Source organism: Malus sylvestris, chromosome 3 (assembly GCF_916048215.2).
Source record: "Malus sylvestris chromosome 3, drMalSylv7.2, whole genome shotgun sequence".
NCBI lineage: Eukaryota > Viridiplantae > Streptophyta > Magnoliopsida > Rosales > Rosaceae > Malus > Malus sylvestris.
The window spans coordinates 13,906,387-13,925,269 of NC_062262.1; the positions used below are offsets into that span (position 1 = coordinate 13,906,387).

The window sequence follows — 18,883 nt, forward strand, 5'->3', positions numbered from 1 at the left end:
ATGAAATAAATCCCTTTTAAATACTCCCATTGATAAAACAAAGGTCATGCAATCTACAATAAAAGAATTTGTGAGCCCAACAAAAATTTACCTACTTTCTGGCTTCATCTCCATGTGAGACAACTATAGAGAAATTATTCATGCAACTAAAATTCATACATAATAGACTTAACTAATTATATTTGGTTTGCATAGCCAAAACGTAAAACACAATGGTACACATATATAGCTTTATACTTTTGAGCAGATGAAGTATATACAAACTTGTAATCCTTTCATTAGACTCATTCATCAATAACATATAAAGCACAGTAAAATACAAACAAAATACTATAAATTTTATCTCTACTACTGCAACTTAATGAGTATGCAGCCCACAACTTATTTATTGATGGGTCAAGTTACTTTGTCAAAACACCTTTTCTCAGTCATTTAGTCAACCAAAGTGTACCAACTGGTCAAGCTACTAGTCAGAATGATTTACAAGCTCCCCAACAACAACAAATTTTGAACTAACAAGAAATAATTTCATACCAAATTCGTGATGGTTAACCTGTTGTTCAACCTATTGCTCATAGGGAAATCAGAAAATCCACGAGGCCTAATAAAAAATTTAATGAGTGTGAAGTCCACAACATATATTAGATCTACCACTTGGGCAGACACTCATTATTTATGACAACATAGACTTATGTAATAATACATGTTACTAACAAAACTCAATGCAAACACAAAATTCGAGATCCATGGTATTTGAAGATCAGGATAGATGAATTATCAACGAACATTAATCATAACATATAGTTTAGCAGAAAATTCTATCTTCGTGTGTCTAATGTATGAAACCACAAAAGGAATACATTTGTGACCAATTAGTTTATGCCACAGTTTGATATTGTCTTGAAAATCAATAATTACAATAATCAAAATTGATGGCCAAACAAAATTATTGGTTTAAGCAAGATTAAACCAATACTTCCTTTCAACCAAAGTTTAATCAATGTCGCCTAAACTTCATTAGACTATGTCGGAGAATTGGTACCATTAGATGTGCACAAATTAGTGAAAATAATATTTCAGAACATAATCACTAATTTGAAGTCACAAAAGAAAAAAATAGTAGTACCACCTTAGTTGTCAATTCACTTAAGATTCAATTCTTATATGTCATGAAAATTTTCAAATATGAAGTAGACATATAAATATGCTATTTCACTCAACTTCATAATTTTTGAGATTTTACAAGTGGTTCAAAAACAAATTCCAAATGGGATGTGCAAAATTCTACAAAAAATTTGCAGTAGAGACATGAGATTAAAAGATGGACATCAACCCTATGGCTTCAAACTATGCCAGTTAGATCTCAACCCTAGCTGAGTGTACCCATCAAGCCCTGCGACTTCGGAAAAATAAAAAGATAAGAATTTTAATTTTTCTTACCTTGGTGCGGCACGAAGAATAAGGTAACGACAACGAATGACTGTTCTCAAATCAAGCAAAGAAGAAAACTAGGGGAACGGTACAATTTCCTCTGGTTTTTCTCTCTTTCTTGTTAAGATTAAATTGCTCTCCAAATTTATTAATCCTCTACTTAAGGTAGACTAAAGTAGATTTTGGTGGAAATTGGTTTCCCTTTTCTAGAAGATTTTAACTCCAAGTCAAAGTGGAGAATCTACAATAAATCAAGAAACAACTCTTTGCTTGCCTATTCAGTTTGGGAGTTTCTACACATCATACCCTTTTCTGTGTGCAGCCCAACATGTGTGGGAGAATTTGTGGAGTAAAAGTAATCCTAAAAATTCTAGAGTTAATACATGGACTATTCCCACACATAGTCCAAAATTTCTGGAGGCTTGAGCAGTAGACTATGACACCACTAAGCTCCCTTGTTCGTGATAAGGAAGAAAAGTCAAATGCATTAAAGATATGATTAATTTGGCGATAGTGTCACTTTGTAGAAATTATGACCCTGTTTCTAGAAATAGTTTTCACTATCTAAAAATGTTAACCATAATTTCTATAAATAATATAACTGTTTCTAGAAGTATTGATCACTATTCTAAAAATAGTGATACTGTTTCAAAAAATAGTGATCACTATTTCTAGAAATGGTGTACCTCTTTTTGAAATAGTGATACCGTTTCAAAAAATAGTGACACCGCTTCTAGAATTAGTGCACCAATTCTAAAAATAGTGGCACCAATTCTAGAAATATTGTCATTGTTTCTAGAAATAATGGCACCGATTCTAGAAATAGTGTTGTCGTTTCTAGAATCAGTGTCACCCGTTTTCAAAAATAAAAAATAAAAAATAAAAAACTAAAGTAAACAAAAAACAAAAAACAAAACATGACTAATATAATAAGAAAAAGGCTTAATTTTCATTAGTTTTTCTAAAAAATTATTAATTTTAAGAAACAATATTTCCTATTAATAAAATTTTATTAAGTGTTTTTATTAAAATTTTATTGATAATTGTTGGAGAATTTAGTATTATTATTGCACTAAATTTATTAATTGAATGAAAATTAGAAGTGTGCCTTTTGGTAGAAAGATGTGTCTATCCAAATTCAAATGAAAAGTTGCAACTTTTGACTCTTCATGATTAGTCACTTGATTTCCAAAGAGGTATCTTCAATATCTAAATAGGGTAGTCCTCTTTTGTAATACATAACTTTTACTTTCACATTTTCATACACATAGTGCACTATTGTTAGAGAGTTTTGTAATGTTCCATGGAGTCCATAGAAGAGAGTATCCAACACAATTGTGGTTCGTTGAAGCCTTGTGCTTTGGAATGCTACTATTACAAGGATGTGGTCGTTGTAGCCTGGGATACAATCGCCAAGCAAACATGAGCACTGTAGTGGGGCGTAAACTTGTTTTAAGAACAGAATGTCTAGCATTTGGCTCAACCGTATTTCCAAGTTTTTCTAATCCATTACGTTGTGTTCATTTAACATTGGTTACTCATGTGCATGCATTATTTTGATATATAATTGCAGGAATTATTTCTTAATTTTGTATGTGATTTAATATAGCAATTATACCCTATGTTTCCAACAATATTAAGACAAGTTTCCATGGTTTGTTTGCTATATTTTATGATTGAATAAAAACATGAAATCGATATGCTTAAATTGATTAAAAGGGAACGTTTGCGTCCTGGGAATTTTGCTTAAATTGATTCATTTTTCAAGTTGTTAAGATTTGCTTAAATTGTTTAAATCTATATGCTTAAATTGATTCTCGTCAAAGACGAATTTGAACCACATTATTGCTAGCACATTGTGAGACTAAGTCTACCCTCCCCTAGTGTAGATAATATCGTTTGTTTTTCCAATTATTTTTTTCTTTTTATTATTATATTATTTTTTTGTCTTTTTCATTAATATTCAATCTCTTTTTATTAAATTAAGTTATTAGGTGATTTTTAGTTTTAAAAAAAAATAGTTTGGGAAACCTTTTCTTTAGGGGTGTGCTATCCACACATCCCTTTTTACTTCTCACACGCCCCTTACTAATTTTTGTCCCTTGATCTTCTTTAATCCATCTGATTCGATGACTGAAAATTAGATAGGTGTAAAAAAATGGTGTGTGGATATCACACCCCTTTCTTTAAATCTCTTTTTTTTTTTTTATTTGTTAAGAATATGAAGGGAGAAGGCAAAAAGTCATAATCCCAAAATTGCCCTCTTCCATTATATTTTCAAATAAAATAGAAATTCAAAAAAAAAAACCCCCCATTCTGAAACTAACTTTTTTTATAAATATATTATTTTATTTTTTTCAAATAAAAAATCAAAAGAACCAATTGGGTGACAGGAGGCTAGTTTGTTAAGAAAGAGTCAAAGATTGCGAAAAACAAAGAAAACCAAAAAAAAGTCAAAGAAACTGCCTTAAACGTTGCCCTCTCTATCGGCATTGAGTACACACCGTGTGTGGCGGCGACAACGTCCACCACTTCATGCGGCACTAACACTTGCACTCACAGTTAAATCTTGAAATAAAACGAACCTTAAAATTACTCTCTTTATGTTCTTCGTTTTCTGCTTCTCTTTCGTCTTTCTCACTAGTAAACCAACCATGTCTTGCTTTAAGGGAAAGTATCGTGGTAATTGCATTACATCTCCTTTTTCTGCCTCATTTTTTGTACATGGGTTTTGTTCTTTTATTTATTTCTCTACTCTAATCTCTAATCTGATGAGTTCTTGATTCTATTATGTTTTTCTGCCTCCTATCAGGCTATTTTTTGGCAATGAATTATCAATAGGGGTTTTTTTTTTCGTTTTTAATATTTGGATCGTTTGTGTTTGTTGAATTTTGATAGGGTATTGATTATGTGCATGGGATTTAGCAGTTGTTTGGTTTGAGGTTTGCTTCGATCGGCTTCGGGATATTTTGGATCTAAATTGATAAGATATTTGTAGTAAATTGCAAATAAGGGATAACAAACTAAGAACAATCATGTAGTCAAATTATGATTTTTCTTCTGCTACTTCATAGAAGAGAGTAGAATTGTGAGGAAAAGAGAATTTTAGGGCTTCAGCGGAATAGAAAGAACTGCTGAAAGAGCTGGCTCACAAGGACATTCCTTAATATCGTTTTTGTTTCAAAAGATTCTAGTTCCGCTTCAAACATCTGTTTATTAGAATTTAGAACTGTGTTTTGGTGGACACCATTTAGAACTGTGTTTTGGTGGACACCATGCAGTCCCCTCGATGATCTTGATAATGATGGATGATACATTTTGTCTGGACATAATGCTGTTGAAATGCATCTTAGAAAAATCATACGGATTCTTTTAGCGATAGTTGAGGTGTAAACTGTACTGTGACACGCCACAACTCATTCCTACTAGGCGTAATCGACATTTCTTCGCACTGTCCCGGGTTTGGACCCTTTACAAACTTACTTGTGCTCCTGCCCTGGCTATCTTAGGTTCGTGCCACTTTGGTACGGGTCCATATGGTTGTAAAGGTATAAAGGCACAGGGTCAATCCAATGGTTAGCCAAGTGTAAATAGATTAAGTTTATAAGTTTGTTATGAGTTTGCTTAATCTGTAAGGAAAGTGAAGAGCAAGGTATTAAATATCGATGATATCGGAAATATCGGCAGTCCAAAAACACGGAAATTTCGATGGAAATATCGGAATATTATCGATATCGATAAAAATTGAATAAAAACCATGGAAATTGTAAGAAAAACTTGAAAATTTTTATTGAAACTTTGCAGGATGTTTATTTAGTCAATTATCTATTAGTTTATCACAAAAAATTAGAAAGAAATGCATTGCATGATAGATATAACTGATTTAAGTTGATTATATAGCGAGCTGGCAAACATTGTGAGTGTAGAAAATATGTAGTAATTAATGAAAGAAATTTAAACACACCATAATCATTTATATATAATGAATTAGTACAATATTTTACACTTTATACATTGCATGGTAAAATACATGAGTGACTTAGCAAGGTCTAAAATATCGATGATATCGGAAATATCGGTAGTAAAAAAAAATATCGGTAGTCTAAAAACAAGGAAATTTCAATGGAAATATCGGGATATTATGGATATTTTAGACCATGGTGAAGAGTATTGAAATGTGAAAAAAATGAAATATACAGAGTTGTTTTCTCAGTTTCTCTCTAAAACTTCTGTGATCCCTTTCTCTCTCTTAAGTGCGAAACCTCCATTGTTAAAGCTTCAAGCTTCTCTTTTAACATGGTATCCTCGCCGGGAACGGATGGCATTTCTCGATCCTGATCAAGTGTTGCTTCCGCTATCTTCAATCTTCTCTTCTCAACTACTTCACTGAATCTGTGGTATGAAATGTTCTTTCTTCAATCCTCTCTGATATGGTGAATTATAGTCTACAAGTCGGTTGTGTTTCTTGCACATGAACTGTTTGATGATATGTGTGAGTGATTTTCTCTCTCTGAATCTGTGAGTTTCTTCTTCTACAATCTTGGATATTAGTTCTGAAAAGTGCAGTGCGTATAATCGCAAACACTAACTTCTCAATTTCTTCAAGATTTCTCCTGTTTCTATAAGAATTTCAAAAGCATGGTGACTGTTGCACAACTCCATATAGTTTAGTCTCCAATTATGCACTTGATTCCTAATGTGTCGGTCTCTGTGACGGTCAAATTAGATGATACGAATTACTTAGTCTGGCATTATCAAATGAGATTGCTTCTTGAAGGTCATGGCATTTTTGGTTTTGTGGATGGAACACGGTGATGTCCACCTCGCTTTGTTGCTGATTTAGATGTTAAAGGTGTTGAAACTAAAACGTACCAAATCTGGAAAATGCATGATAGAGCTCTTATGCAACTTCTGATTGCTACTCTCTCTACTACTGCCTTATCCTGTATCATTGGTTATACCAATTCCAATGACATTTGGACCAATCTCAAGGACATATTTTCAACAATTACCAAAGCCAATATTTTTCAGACGAAGACTGAGTTGCATAATATCAAGAAAGGGTCTGAGAACATTTCTCAGTACTTGCAGAGAATTAAAGATGCTCGAGATCATCTCTCAGCTGCTGGAATTTCCTTTGACGATGATGATATTATCATTCTGGCCTTAAAGGGGCTACCTCCTGAGTATAACACATTTCGCACAGTAATAAGGGGTAGGGAGAGTGTTATATCTCTTAAGGATTTTCGAGCACGGTTACTTGATGAAGAAACAACTGTTGAGCATGCTCCAGTTTCTGAATCTTTCTCTACTGCTATGTTAGCACAAGAACCTATGTCCAAAGGGAAAACGTTGATGCTTGGTGAAGGGTCTTCTCATTCTACAAATTCTCAGTATCATCCTGGAAGTTCTTCTGGGGGTTATTATAATACGGGTACCTATAACAACAATTTTGGAGGATCTTATAACACCAATTCTGGAAGTTATAGAGGACCAAATTTCAGAGGAAGAGCAAGAGGCAGAAACCACTTTGGTAATAATTCTAGGTTCTTGGGTAACAGTTCTAATAACAGTCCTGGCATACTTGGTCCTGTGAGACCACATGTTTCCACTTGTCCTGAGCATAGCAATGACATACCTGTGTGTCAAATATGCAACAAAAGAGGTCATATTGCTGTTGATTGCTTCCAAAGACCTAGAGGTCATATTGCTGCTGATTGCTTCCAGAGACATTCTTCTACCACTGTTTCATCATCTCCAGTGCAATGCCAAATTTGTTGGAAATTTGGTCATTCTGCAATGCAATGTTACCACAGAGCTAATTTTTCATACCAAGGAAGATCTCCACCATCCTCCATTACTGCAATGCACACTAACTATCAACCATCTGCCCCTCAAGAGCAATTCTGGGTAGCTGATACTGGTGCTACATCCCACTTGACGTCTAACTTGTCCAATCTTACTCTTGCCACTCTATTAACTGGCACTGATACTATTACCACTGCAAGTGGTGCAGGTTTGCCCATATCTCACACTGGTTCTTCTATTTTGCATGCTCCAAAACATGCTTTTCAACTAAAGAAAATACTGCATGTGCCAAAATTATCTCAACATTTGTTGTCTATCTATAGACTCTGTAAAGATAACAAATGTAGGTTCATATATGATGAGTTCTCTTTCTGGATTCAGGACAAGATCACAGGGAAAGTTCTTCTTCAGGGACTATGTAAAGCTGGCCTATATCCAATTCCATTATACATACCACAATCCATTTTCAATCAAGCATTAAAGACACCTCACTCACACAAACAACAGCATTATTACCTTGGTCATCAAGTGAACACAAATTTGTGGCACACCAGATTAGGCCATCTATCTAATTCTGTTGTTTCTCAAATGTTGCATCAATCTCAAGTTCCTTTTTCTGTGGATCACTCTAAACATGTGTGTATATCTTGTTTGCTAGGAAAATTTACTAAACTTCCTTTTTCATATCCTGCAAATAAAATTGTAAAACCCTTAGAAGTCATACATAGTGATGTATGAGGACCATCACCTACTTTGTCCATTGAGGTTTTCAAATTCTATGTACTTTTCATATATGAATGTACCAGGTTTACCTGGATATTTCCTTTAATGAATAAAAGTGAGGTGTTTCATACTTTTGTGCAGTTTCATTCTTTTATACAAACTCAATTTTCCACTGCCATTAAAATTTTCCAGAGTGATGGTGGTGGTGAATACACCAGTAACAAGTTCAAACAATTTTTGTTAACAAAAGGAATTTTGCATCGCAAGTCTTGTCCACACACACCTGAGCAAAATGGTCTTGCTGAACGAAAGCATCGGCTTATTGTTGAAACTGCACTTACTCTTCTTCAAAAAGCTCATTTGCCTTCACAATTTTGGTTCCATGCTTGTGTAGTTTCTGTCTACTTAATAAACAGAATGCCATGTCAAGTTTTAACCATGAAGTCTCCATACACTTGTCTGTTTCAAAAACCCCCAGTGTTAACACATTTAAAGGTTTTTGGATGTAGGTAGTTGTTTTCCTCTCTTAAAACCCTACAACACTTCAAAATTCCAACCCAAGACTACACAGTGCATATTTATGGGATATGCTGGTCAATATAAAAGGTATATTTGTTTTAATCCCATTACTAGCGAGTTTCATGTGTCAAGACATGTTCTCTTTGATGAGCATACTTATCCTTATTTGGATTTCATCTCTAAGTCTCAGGTTACATAGTCACTTAGAATGCCTTCTTCAATTGTACCACCATCAGTTACACTTCATAATGTTATTGAATCACACACATCATCATCATCTCAACCATCATCTACATCAGTGCATTTAACCCCTAGAGCTTCAGAGTTTTCTTCTATAAACCCTAGTGCTTCAGAGTCTTTGGCATCTCCCACTATAGCTCCAAAGTTCTTAACTTCTTCCACCAACCCTATACAGTCACAATCATCATTGTTAGCCCCTCTTGCACCTACACAGTCTCCAATCCCTGTGGATCCTGATTTCCAGCAAGAAAGTCTAAGTGTGGTTCTGCCAGTACCTTCTGTGAGCTTGCACCCAATGTAAACAAGATCCAAAAGTGGGATTTCTAAGAAAAAATCTTTCTCAGCTTCTGTTCCATCATCAATTGTGCCTATGGAACCTGTTTCTTTCAAGTCAGCTAGTCAAGTCCCAGAATGGCAGGCTGCCATGCAAGATGAGATAAATGCTTTGAATGCTCAGAATACCTGGACTCTTATTCCTCTTCCTATTGGCAAAAACTTAGTTGGATGCAAATGGGTGTACAAGCTTAAAAGGAATCCAGATGCGTTTATAGCAAGGTATAAAGCTCGTCTTGTAGCTAAAAAGTATAGTCAAGAGGAAGGCATCGATTATACTGAAACTTTCAGTCCAGTGGTTAAGCCTACTACTGTCAGATTAATCTTAGCACTTGCAGCTCAGTTTAACTGGAGTTTAAGACAGTTGGATGTTCGAAATGCATTTTTACATGGAGATCTTCTTGACGAGGTCTCTATGAGTCAAGCTCCTAGTTTTGTATGTTCTTCTCATCCTTCTAATTATGTTTGTAAACTACAGAAGTCCTTATATGGTTTTAAACAGGCTCTTCGGGCATGGAATGAGAAGTTTACAAGCTTCTTACCTAGTTTAGGCTTCAAAGCCTCTTTTGCCAATCCATCTTTGTTTGTCTAGCAAACATCCAATGGTATTGTGATTCTCTTACTCTATGTGGATGATATCATCCTCACTGGCAGCAATACATCTCTTATGTCTAAAAGTCATTTTAACTCTGACACAAGAGTTTGATATGAAGAACTTGGGAAATTTACATTACTTCCTAGGTTTGCAGATCACTTACAAGAACACAGGCTTGTTTATCTCTCAGACCATATATATTCACGATCTTCTCACCAAGGTTGATATGCAAGATGCAAAATCGTGTGCCACACCCTACCTTCCTTATCACGGGTTATCTAAGACAGATGGTTCACCTTATCATAGTCCAGAACACTATCGCAGTATTGTTGGTGCATTGCAATGTTTGACCTTCACTAGGCCAGATATTGCATTTGCCGTTAACCAATGTTGTCAATTTATGCACAACCCTATGGATATTCATGTTGTTGCGGTGAAACGAATTTTGAGGTATCTTAGTGGCACTCTTGACTATGGCATTCATTTTACTCCTGGAAAATTACAACTTCAAGCCTATAGCGATGCAGATTGGGCAGGGGATCTCAATGATCGTCGATCCACCTCTGGCTATGTTGTTTATCTTGGTAATACACCTATTTCTTGGGCCTCCAAGAAACAACATATTGTGTCTAGGTCCTCTACTGAGGCAGAATATCGAGCACTTGCCATCACTGCAGCAAAAGTCTCTTGGATACAACAGCTTCTGCATGATCTTCATGTTCCTTTATATGATGCTTCTATGCTATTTTGTGACAATATTTCTGCTATTGCACTATCCTCTAATCCAGTTTTTCATTCAAGGGTGAAGCATATTGAAATCGACTACCACTTTATCCGGGAGAGAGTTATAAGAGGTGACTTGGCTGTATCCAAGGAGCAGTTTGTAGACATTTTAACTAAAGGGTTGTCTACTTCTCTATTTCAAGATCATTGTTCCAATCTCATGCTTAGTTCTAGTAAGCATGAGATTGAGGGGGGGATGTAAAGGTATAAAGGCACAGGGTCAATCCAATGGTTGATATGCAGCCAAGTGTCAATATATTAAGTTGATAAGTTTGTTATGAGTTTGCTTAATCTGTAAGAAAAGTGAAGAGTATATAAAGAGATAGTTTGCAAGCAATTGAAATGTGAAAAAAAAAATGAAGTATACATAGTTGTTTTCTCAGTTTCTCTCTAAAACTTATTTAATCCCTTTCTCTCTCTATGTGTGAACTTCCATTGTTAAAGCTTCAAGCTTCTCTTTTAACAATGGTTTGGCCCATTTCTCAATTTTCCGAGATATTTTTGGGATCAATGTAAATCTAGTTACAAGGAAAGCATACATGTGTAGTCTGATTTGTTCTGATTTGTTCTGTACTTTTATTTTAATATTTGATGTTGTTGCAGCTTCCAGTCCCAATCCCCAAAATAATTCATTTAGAGAGACCAAAAATAAAAGCCATCATGTATTACAGATGAACTTGTAGCCAATGCTGCCTACATTGGTCCCCCTGGGAAGGGAATCCTTACTGCAGACGAGTCAACGGGCACAATTGGCAAGCGTCTGTCAAGTATAAATGTCGAGAATAATGAAAACAACAGGCGAGCCCTCCGTGAGCTCCTCTTTTGCGCCCCGGTGCACTCCAGTATCTCAGCGGTGTGATCCTTTTTAGGAAACCCTTTACCAGAAAACAGCCGGCGGTAAACCCTTTGTTGATATCCTCAAAGACGCGGGGTCCTTCCTGGAATTAAAGTTGACAAGGGCACTGTTGAGCTTGCTGGAACTAATGGTGAGACCACAACTCAGGGTCTTGACGGTCTTGCCCAGCGCTGCCAGCAGTACTATGAAGCTGGTTCCCGATATGCAAAGTGGCATGCTGTACTCAATATTGGCCCAAACGAGCCAACCCAGCTTGCTATAAATGAGAATGCCAATGGCTTGGCACGCTATGCTGTCATTTGCCAGGAGAATGACTTGGTACCAATTGTTGAGCCAGAGATATTAGTTGACGGATCTCATGACATTGAGCGATGCACAGACAGATGTGACTGAGCGTGCCCTTGCAGCGTGCTATAAAGCACTGAACGACCACCATGTCCTTCTCGAGGGGACTCTTTTGAAGCCAAACATGGTTACCCCTGGTTCAGATGGCAAGAAGGTTTCGCCTGTGGTGGTGGCTAATCATACAGTAAGGGCATTGCAGCGAACAATGCCTCCAGCTATTCCTGCTGTGGTGTTTCTTTCGGGGGGGGCAGAGTGAGGAGGAAGCTACCCTCCATTTGAATGCTATGAACAAGCACAATACCAAGAAACCCTGGTCACTTTCATTCTCTTTTGGGCGGGCTCTGCAGCAGAGTACCCTAAAGGCGTGGGCTTGCTAGGTGCAAAGCGAATTTAGAAGTAACTTTGGGTACCTACAAAGGGGATACTGCATTGGGAGATGGTGCTTCAGAGAGCCTTCACGTGAAGGACTCACAAGTACTGAGATTTTGCAGGTCAATTTCTATTTCCTCATGTATTGCTGTTAGGAAGTTATTCGAGAGATGAGTGTTTCATTTTTTGTTCTTTTGGAACGTAACTGATTAAAATTGGGTGGCATGTATCGTCACGACTTGATCAATGCCTTGTAGCTTTTTTTACTAAGGTCATATTTTTCACTTCCTGGATTTTGAGTACAATTATTCGTTTCTGTCATTGCCTGTCATGTTCCTTTTCACAACAAAGAGTTGGCCAGAAAACATAATCAGGTATAAGGAATTATGCTGGTTTGAGTACTGCTGCAATAACCGTGGATTGATTAGGTTCAAGTTAAAGCAGATTGTACCATACAGTAAATCATGAAGGATGTAATACTTGTACCTCAACTTATAGTTCCTTTACAAAAGAAGTAGCTAGTGGAAGTGGGAATTGAATAGCCTTCCTTGTACACATATATCATGTATTTCGTTGAACGAATGTATCATGTATTTCCTTCACAGTTTGCCTAGTGAAGATTCACTCCTACATCCGGTTGTTTCAAATACAATCGATTTAATGATTTCTAGTTTATGTGGCAAACTTTTCACATCCAAATCCTTTCATTCAAATTTCTCCATCCAAATGGAGCCTACGAATCTTTACTGGACAGACAGATGAAGAGAAATGGGAACAACTACCAAAATTTGCTTTTGATTTCTTTTTTACAGCTACACAGTAAAAAATGTCGTACCCAGTGCACAAGACTCCCGCTTTACGCAGAAGCAGGATCTGGGAGAAGTGAATGTCGGCTAGCCTTACCCCATTTGAATGTCGGCTACACAGTAAAGGAAAAAAAAAAGACCAATACATAGGGACTTAACTTTCTTGCTTCAGTGATCCAAAACCATCACTACTACTAGAGTAAGCAAAGAGAAGAGGATATTACCAGAACTGGTGATGGATCCACCCTTTGAAATCACTTTGTTTTCTGCAAATTAAAATCGTTAGAAACACCACATTAATTATAATAGTTTTTAAATGGTTGATAAATCTAATTAATATATATCTTCAATTCACACTTTATGAAGCTAGGCACTTACTGCACTCTTTTGGGTGGCATACGCACCTCAACCCAGCACCACAATTTCCATTAGGCTTTTGACACTCGTCGCAGATATTAGGAACGTGGTCAGGGATGTCGAAAGACATCCTTGTCTTCAACCCATATCCTTCATTGTTTCCATGTGAAGGTGTTTCATACACCCTGCTGTAACATGAGCAATTCAGATCTCTTGGATGAAAACCCATGTCTAGCTTTGTCCGATCATGAAATAGTATGCAAGAGGACAATGTAAGCCCATCAAGTTTGGGTTCTTGAATCTTTGAAGAAGCTCCACATGCAGGCAGGCAGATGACATTTTGAAAATGTATTGATGGAGCAAGGTTTTTGTTTGAGCAGTTGTAGAGTAAAAGTGAGTTGGACTGTCTGGGAGGACGAAAACTAGGCGATCGAAGTTTAGGATGAGCATATTGTAGTGGAGATGAACAAGAAGGGTTGGAGATGATCAGACTTTTACATTTGTAGTTAGTGTAGGAAATTGGGAACAGGTTAATAGAGGTTCTATCACTATGGTATAGTTTTTGAGATTTGCAAACAAAAATGCGGTTTAGCCGAGAAAACGCGGTTGAATTTGGCTTCGAAATAGGTGTTTGAGTGTTAAGTTTGTCACAAATAATTGTTGAAGCATTTTGAGAAATTGAAGTTGTTAACCAGAAATGGAGAACTAGAAGGACAGGATGCAGGAGGCAGATTTTCTTGAATGCCTGCATATCCAAATGCACTGCACTGTTAGATTGTTTTCAACTTTTCAATAGAGTTATAAGGAAGCAAAGAAGATCAAGATAACAGAGAATCCACTTTGCAATCTTTTGAAGAATATTACTTTGTGATTTCAAATTTTCTTGTGGACTTTTGGCAGGAATATGTATGTAGTTTTGCAATTGCAATCGCACTTTTCCGTGGCCCAATGGAATGTGACACTTCTCCATCCTTTATAGATTCTGCTGCCTGATTTCCTCCTTTTCCACCCACTACTGTTGGCGATGGTATGCTTTTTTGATGGATCATCAGAGCTCTATGTTTGGTCGCTGTTTTGTTTAATGTTAAAACATGGCTTTTTACTGAATACTATAATTAATCACATACGTTCGATCATGGAAAATTACAAGTCACGATTTGTAGATGGTTATACATATTTGAAGTTTACCTTAAGATTTTATAATAAAATGGCACTCTGATGAGCTCTGAGTAGGGTTTTTCTTTTGGCCATTATTTTCCTCAATATCTATCCAATTTTATAATCTTTAATTTTCTGTTTCTCGCAGACAAATTGTTTACATGGGACCGTGAAGCATTGCTAGTAATTCCCTTTCTTGAGCCACGACAACTAAAAGCAACAAAGTCAAAAGTACTTATATCATCTTTTGCTTTTTTATGGACAAAATTTTAAGTGCAACAAGTATATATATGTTTGTGCTTATCTCCTTTCTTAAGATGCTTGTATCTTTTTTTTATGTACTTGAGGATAGAGATAAGCATATACATCAGATTTTAGCTAAGTTTATCTCCTTTTCAGAACGATGTCAAGTGTAATAATAAACAAAATCCCTTCAGTTAAGCTACATGTCCATTCGTGAATCCTCAGGTGAGGCAAAATGACCATAACATAGTTTCACACAAGTTGAAATTACATTAAAAACCATTGACGTCGCCATAATTAAACAGAACCCATAATTTAATAGAAAAAAAAAACTAAAAACTACACGCAAGCAGAAGCAGCCTACTTCATCATATTCCGTTCCATTGGGTACATAGTTTTGCAATTTTTAAGTTACTTCTGATCATTCAGGGTAGCTGGTGGTTCCTCCGCCGGTGCCTTGGGTGGTGGCTTGACAAGAGTAGCCGGGAAATCAAGCAGCACAATCTTTTCTAGAACTGTTGAAAATGTTGCTGAAAATTCTTGATGTTTAGGGTGGCCAACAAACACAGTATAATCTTCCTTCTTGTCGAATGTCGTCAAGAAGGCATGGGTAAACCCTTGCCTAAGCATCTCTGGGCTTTCCAAGTCCTGTCCCCTAAGAGAAAGAATAAAGCAAACCGGCGAGGATCGAACATATTTCGCGATCAGTAACATTGTTTTGTCAAGTGACTTTTAATGATCTTATTTTACAGTTATAAAGCATCATATAATTTATTGTTTTGATTTTAAATGGTGTGCCCATGGGGAAAAAACTGTTTTGCTTTTAGTTTATGTGTGGGAATGTTCACTTAAATGACAGCCTGACAACATAAACGTATTAAATATCAAATATTTAACAAGAAAAGTAGAGAATTAATTACCATTCAAAGGACTTAACAGCATCAATCTCAGCGACCATTTTCTCCAGATCTTTCAAAATCCCCTCCACCACGACATCTTCCTTGAACTTAACAATCACCAAATGCTTGAACTCCCCCATAATATTTTTTGCTAGTTCCACTGCACTGCCCATGAAGCTGAAAAATGAGTCCCCGGAGTCCACAATTTATAATACCCTACATAACCGTTGTTTGTGTGTCAACCTCCACAGTCCTACTCCTACCTGTCCACTGTCACACCCAATGACCCTGTTTGGAGGATATCAATCAGTCTTCATTCTTGGGACAACAATATCTCTTACTCAATATTTCTATGGGGCTATAGTCCCACTAGTCAGCAACCTAGTCGCTTAACCTCACAGTATAATTTTGTCCAGTTCTATTGTCACAACTTTGCTTTTGCGCATGAATATGATGATTGTGTTCCTTTATGCCCATTTTGTTTGAAATTACACGACTCTTGTGGGACTTGGTATGTTGAGGGGCTATTATCACTTTGCAGAACTACTGTGACTATTCTAAAATGTATATTAAATATCATTATTTCCTCCTTGTAAGGTATATTTTTATATATAATATATATATATATATATGTATATATATTTCCTAGTTCTATATTTCATTTTTTTCTTACTGCTGGACTTTTCTCCATGTCCTAGCCATATGCTCCAGGGTGTATTATTCGAACCTAATATGCATGGATGATATGTCACATACTCATTTTAAGGAATCCTATAAAGGTGATATAAAGTGTATTTGTCAATCCAATGAATGATTAATTCTTATATCTAGATACAATTTTCGGGAAAATGAAAAGGAGGGGTATTGTAATACGGTGATGTAGTAGTTTTCTCTGCATTCAAATCATGTGCAATTGTGTGGGTTATATAAAAAATTGTAAGTTAAAAAAGTCGTTGGGCTTATTGCAAGTGGCTGACAAACACGTCAGCGCTAGGTCCTCGCAACTGACATTTTGTTGCGTGGCATGTGGTGCATGCATCGGAACGCTGTGCGTGGGCACAAATTTGTTGCGTCCACGCTCACCGATGAGACTCACCTTTATCCCAAGCTCAATTTATGGGAAGAATCTTGGCCGAAACGAATTTTTTTCCTCTAAGGATAATTTTAGCCCAATTATTAAAATGGTTTGGGGGCCGACCATTCGAGGTTTGGAGAAATTTTTTTCCAAATTCCCGGAACACCATCTCAACATTTTACCGCTAATGTACTAGAAACCTCGAAAAAATCTTATTAAGATTAGAGAAGTGTTTTGTGATAGTTTAGAGGTAATGATTCCTTTTCAATTATATTAAAGGCTCTAGTGTAGTACACATAATTCACCCGATTAAGAGCATTTGAAGAATAATAAATTCTTTAATGTTACTTCGACGTTGGAACATTTGTCTCGAAACTTGTCTTAAGAACATAATATCAAACATTTGTCTTGACCCATTTCAGATTTTTCCAACCCTTAATCATTTGCATTTGGCATTGTCTATGATCGTTCATATGCATTATATCTGTGTAATTAATTGGATGACTATTTATGAACTTTTGTTGTGATTAATGTAGCAGTTGGCTCTACCTTATTTTTCCAACATACATTCATTCCGGAAAATAATGCTGTTTTCCTTAATGGATGGATGCATAAGGCCACTGGGGACGGATACACTCAATTTTTTTACATAAATGTACACGTAGATTACATGTTTATCAATTAATGATGAAAGGACTACGCGGTGAAGCTACTAGATGGTCTCCAATAAAATAAAATAAAAAACAAACAAAAACAAAAAACATCCCACGTTCCCTACTCTGCATCCACTCTTTTAACATGTGGTGGCGTGGAAATCAAATATTAAGACTTGATCTCGTAATTATTGAGTCCACACTACCCTCCCCATGTCTAAGGTATTGCATAATTACTTCATTAATTTGTTTTACCCCATGTAACGCTTTCAAATTCATTACTTCAGTGGCGCCACTAAGAATTGTCAGGGCGGTTTTGTTCAAAGTTAATTTACACAATTTACTATGTAAACTACTAATTTACCTTTCAAAGTTAACCAAGTTAACTCTATACGTTATTTCTTTATGGAAAACTATCAATCTACCCTTCAAGGTGTATCATATGCAATTAATGAGTGTTCATTTAAGTATACAACAAGTCCCTAATAATTTATTGTAAAAAATAAAATGCAAAATGAAAGTTATCTATTTTCTATCTAAGTGAGTCGTAACCTAGACGGTCTAAGCGGACGTCTTAGCAGATCTAAATGCTCTTTCTTAATTTTCAAATGCCTAGGCATTAATCGGGATGGTGATCAGCCACCTAACACCTAGGCGGCGCTAAGCGAGAATTTTTATAATAATGTTGAGATGATAATTCAGAAATTAAATTGACAGTTCACCATATTACATTCTTAAAATAGATCATAATTTCCAAATTTTCATATCATCAGACCAAAAAGATAGCGTCCATTTTGATTGAACAAAAGTAGAAATAGAGGCAGCCCCTCGTGCATGGCTAGTCTTTAAAGGAAATCAGCTGCCTTGCTTTCTTAGTTGAACAACCGCTCCTTTTGAACAGAAAAGGAGGGCAAATGCATTCCAGACTGTCTGCACCACCGACACTGTAATGACCATTACCTACTATAACTATAAAGTTATAGGTTTCTTAGCTTCAATAATTTTCGGCCCGCTGTGATCACTATTCAACAGGTCATGGTTTTTTTCTGTGTTTTAGATCTACAGAGTATTGCTCAAAGCATGCCGCAAAAGTGACCATATCACATATACCAACTGTAACTTTGCCTGCAAGGATAGATGTGACTTGCTTGCATTGAAACACACCATGGACGAACGAGCCGCCCTCGAGCGACGGTCGGCCGCACATATTGCACGGCCTGGTACATCGATGTCTAGCCAATCATCTGCTCCTACCTTGAAGCGTGGCAGACCCATTGGTTTAAAGAATTCACAACTCAGGAAAAAGAAAACCACGACAGACACTAATGAACCTGGTTCAAATCCTACCATCGCTAAATTGTCCATTCTAACGCATGAGGTTATTTTAGATTATGGAAGTGTCCTAGAAGAGATGAATCCTCCTACCATGGGTTTTACCATAACTAGGTTTTGTGAGGTTTACTTCTATATGCATTATTCTGCTAGTTTTGAGACTCATTCGCTAATTGTGCCAACTAATTGAGACGACTTCATCAACTAGGTCTACATCATCGATGAAGATCTGATAGGACAACCACGTGAGTATTTACACACTCAAGGAGTATTGTGATATTAATTACAGTACATGTGTGATTGTGTAAATTATAAGTAGATTGTCTGTAGGATTCCTACGTAATCTAGAAGATCTTAT

General features: G+C 36.3%; 3 protein-coding genes and 1 pseudogene across 5 annotated transcripts; 2 read left to right on the plus strand and 2 right to left on the minus strand.

Moving 5' to 3' along the window:
- Nucleotides 1–6,315: 6,315 nt before the first annotated feature.
- LOC126615779 (uncharacterized) lies at nucleotides 6,316–10,449 on the plus strand. Of its 2 annotated transcripts, XM_050283674.1 has the most exons (3): nucleotides 6,316–7,447; nucleotides 8,472–8,568; nucleotides 8,672–10,449. In XM_050283674.1, exons 1-3 carry the CDS (start codon nucleotides 6,316–6,318, stop codon nucleotides 8,787–8,789), a joined length of 1,347 nt encoding a protein of 448 aa, XP_050139631.1. In that variant the 3' UTR covers nucleotides 8,790–10,449. The 2 variants fall into 2 exon arrangements, with proteins under 2 accessions (XP_050139631.1, XP_050139632.1); XM_050283675.1 differs by lacking the exons at nucleotides 8,472–8,568; nucleotides 8,672–10,449 and adding an exon at nucleotides 7,621–8,092.
- Nucleotides 10,450–11,084: 635 nt separating this feature from the next.
- LOC126617000 (fructose-bisphosphate aldolase 6, cytosolic-like) lies at nucleotides 11,085–12,323 on the plus strand (annotated as a pseudogene).
- Nucleotides 12,324–12,550: 227 nt separating this feature from the next.
- On the minus strand, nucleotides 12,551–14,023 carry LOC126615780 (uncharacterized). Of its 2 annotated transcripts, XM_050283677.1 has the most exons (3): nucleotides 13,187–14,023; nucleotides 13,033–13,074; nucleotides 12,551–12,921 (listed from the first exon to the last, which is right to left on the minus strand). In XM_050283677.1, exons 1-3 carry the CDS (start codon nucleotides 13,914–13,916, stop codon nucleotides 12,902–12,904), a joined length of 792 nt encoding a protein of 263 aa, XP_050139634.1. In that variant the 5' UTR covers nucleotides 13,917–14,023; the 3' UTR covers nucleotides 12,551–12,901. The 2 variants fall into 2 exon arrangements, with proteins under 2 accessions (XP_050139634.1, XP_050139633.1); XM_050283676.1 differs by having other exon boundaries at nucleotides 12,551–13,074; nucleotides 13,187–14,022.
- Nucleotides 14,024–14,755: 732 nt separating this feature from the next.
- Nucleotides 14,756–15,712, minus strand: LOC126615781 (stress-response A/B barrel domain-containing protein At5g22580-like). The gene is made up of 2 exons (XM_050283678.1): nucleotides 15,487–15,712; nucleotides 14,756–15,221 (listed from the first exon to the last, which is right to left on the minus strand). The coding sequence occupies exons 1-2, from the start codon at nucleotides 15,636–15,638 to the stop codon at nucleotides 14,978–14,980; spliced, it is 396 nt and encodes a 131-aa protein (XP_050139635.1). The 5' UTR covers nucleotides 15,639–15,712; the 3' UTR covers nucleotides 14,756–14,977.
- Between the last annotated feature and the right edge of the window lie 3,171 nt (nucleotides 15,713–18,883).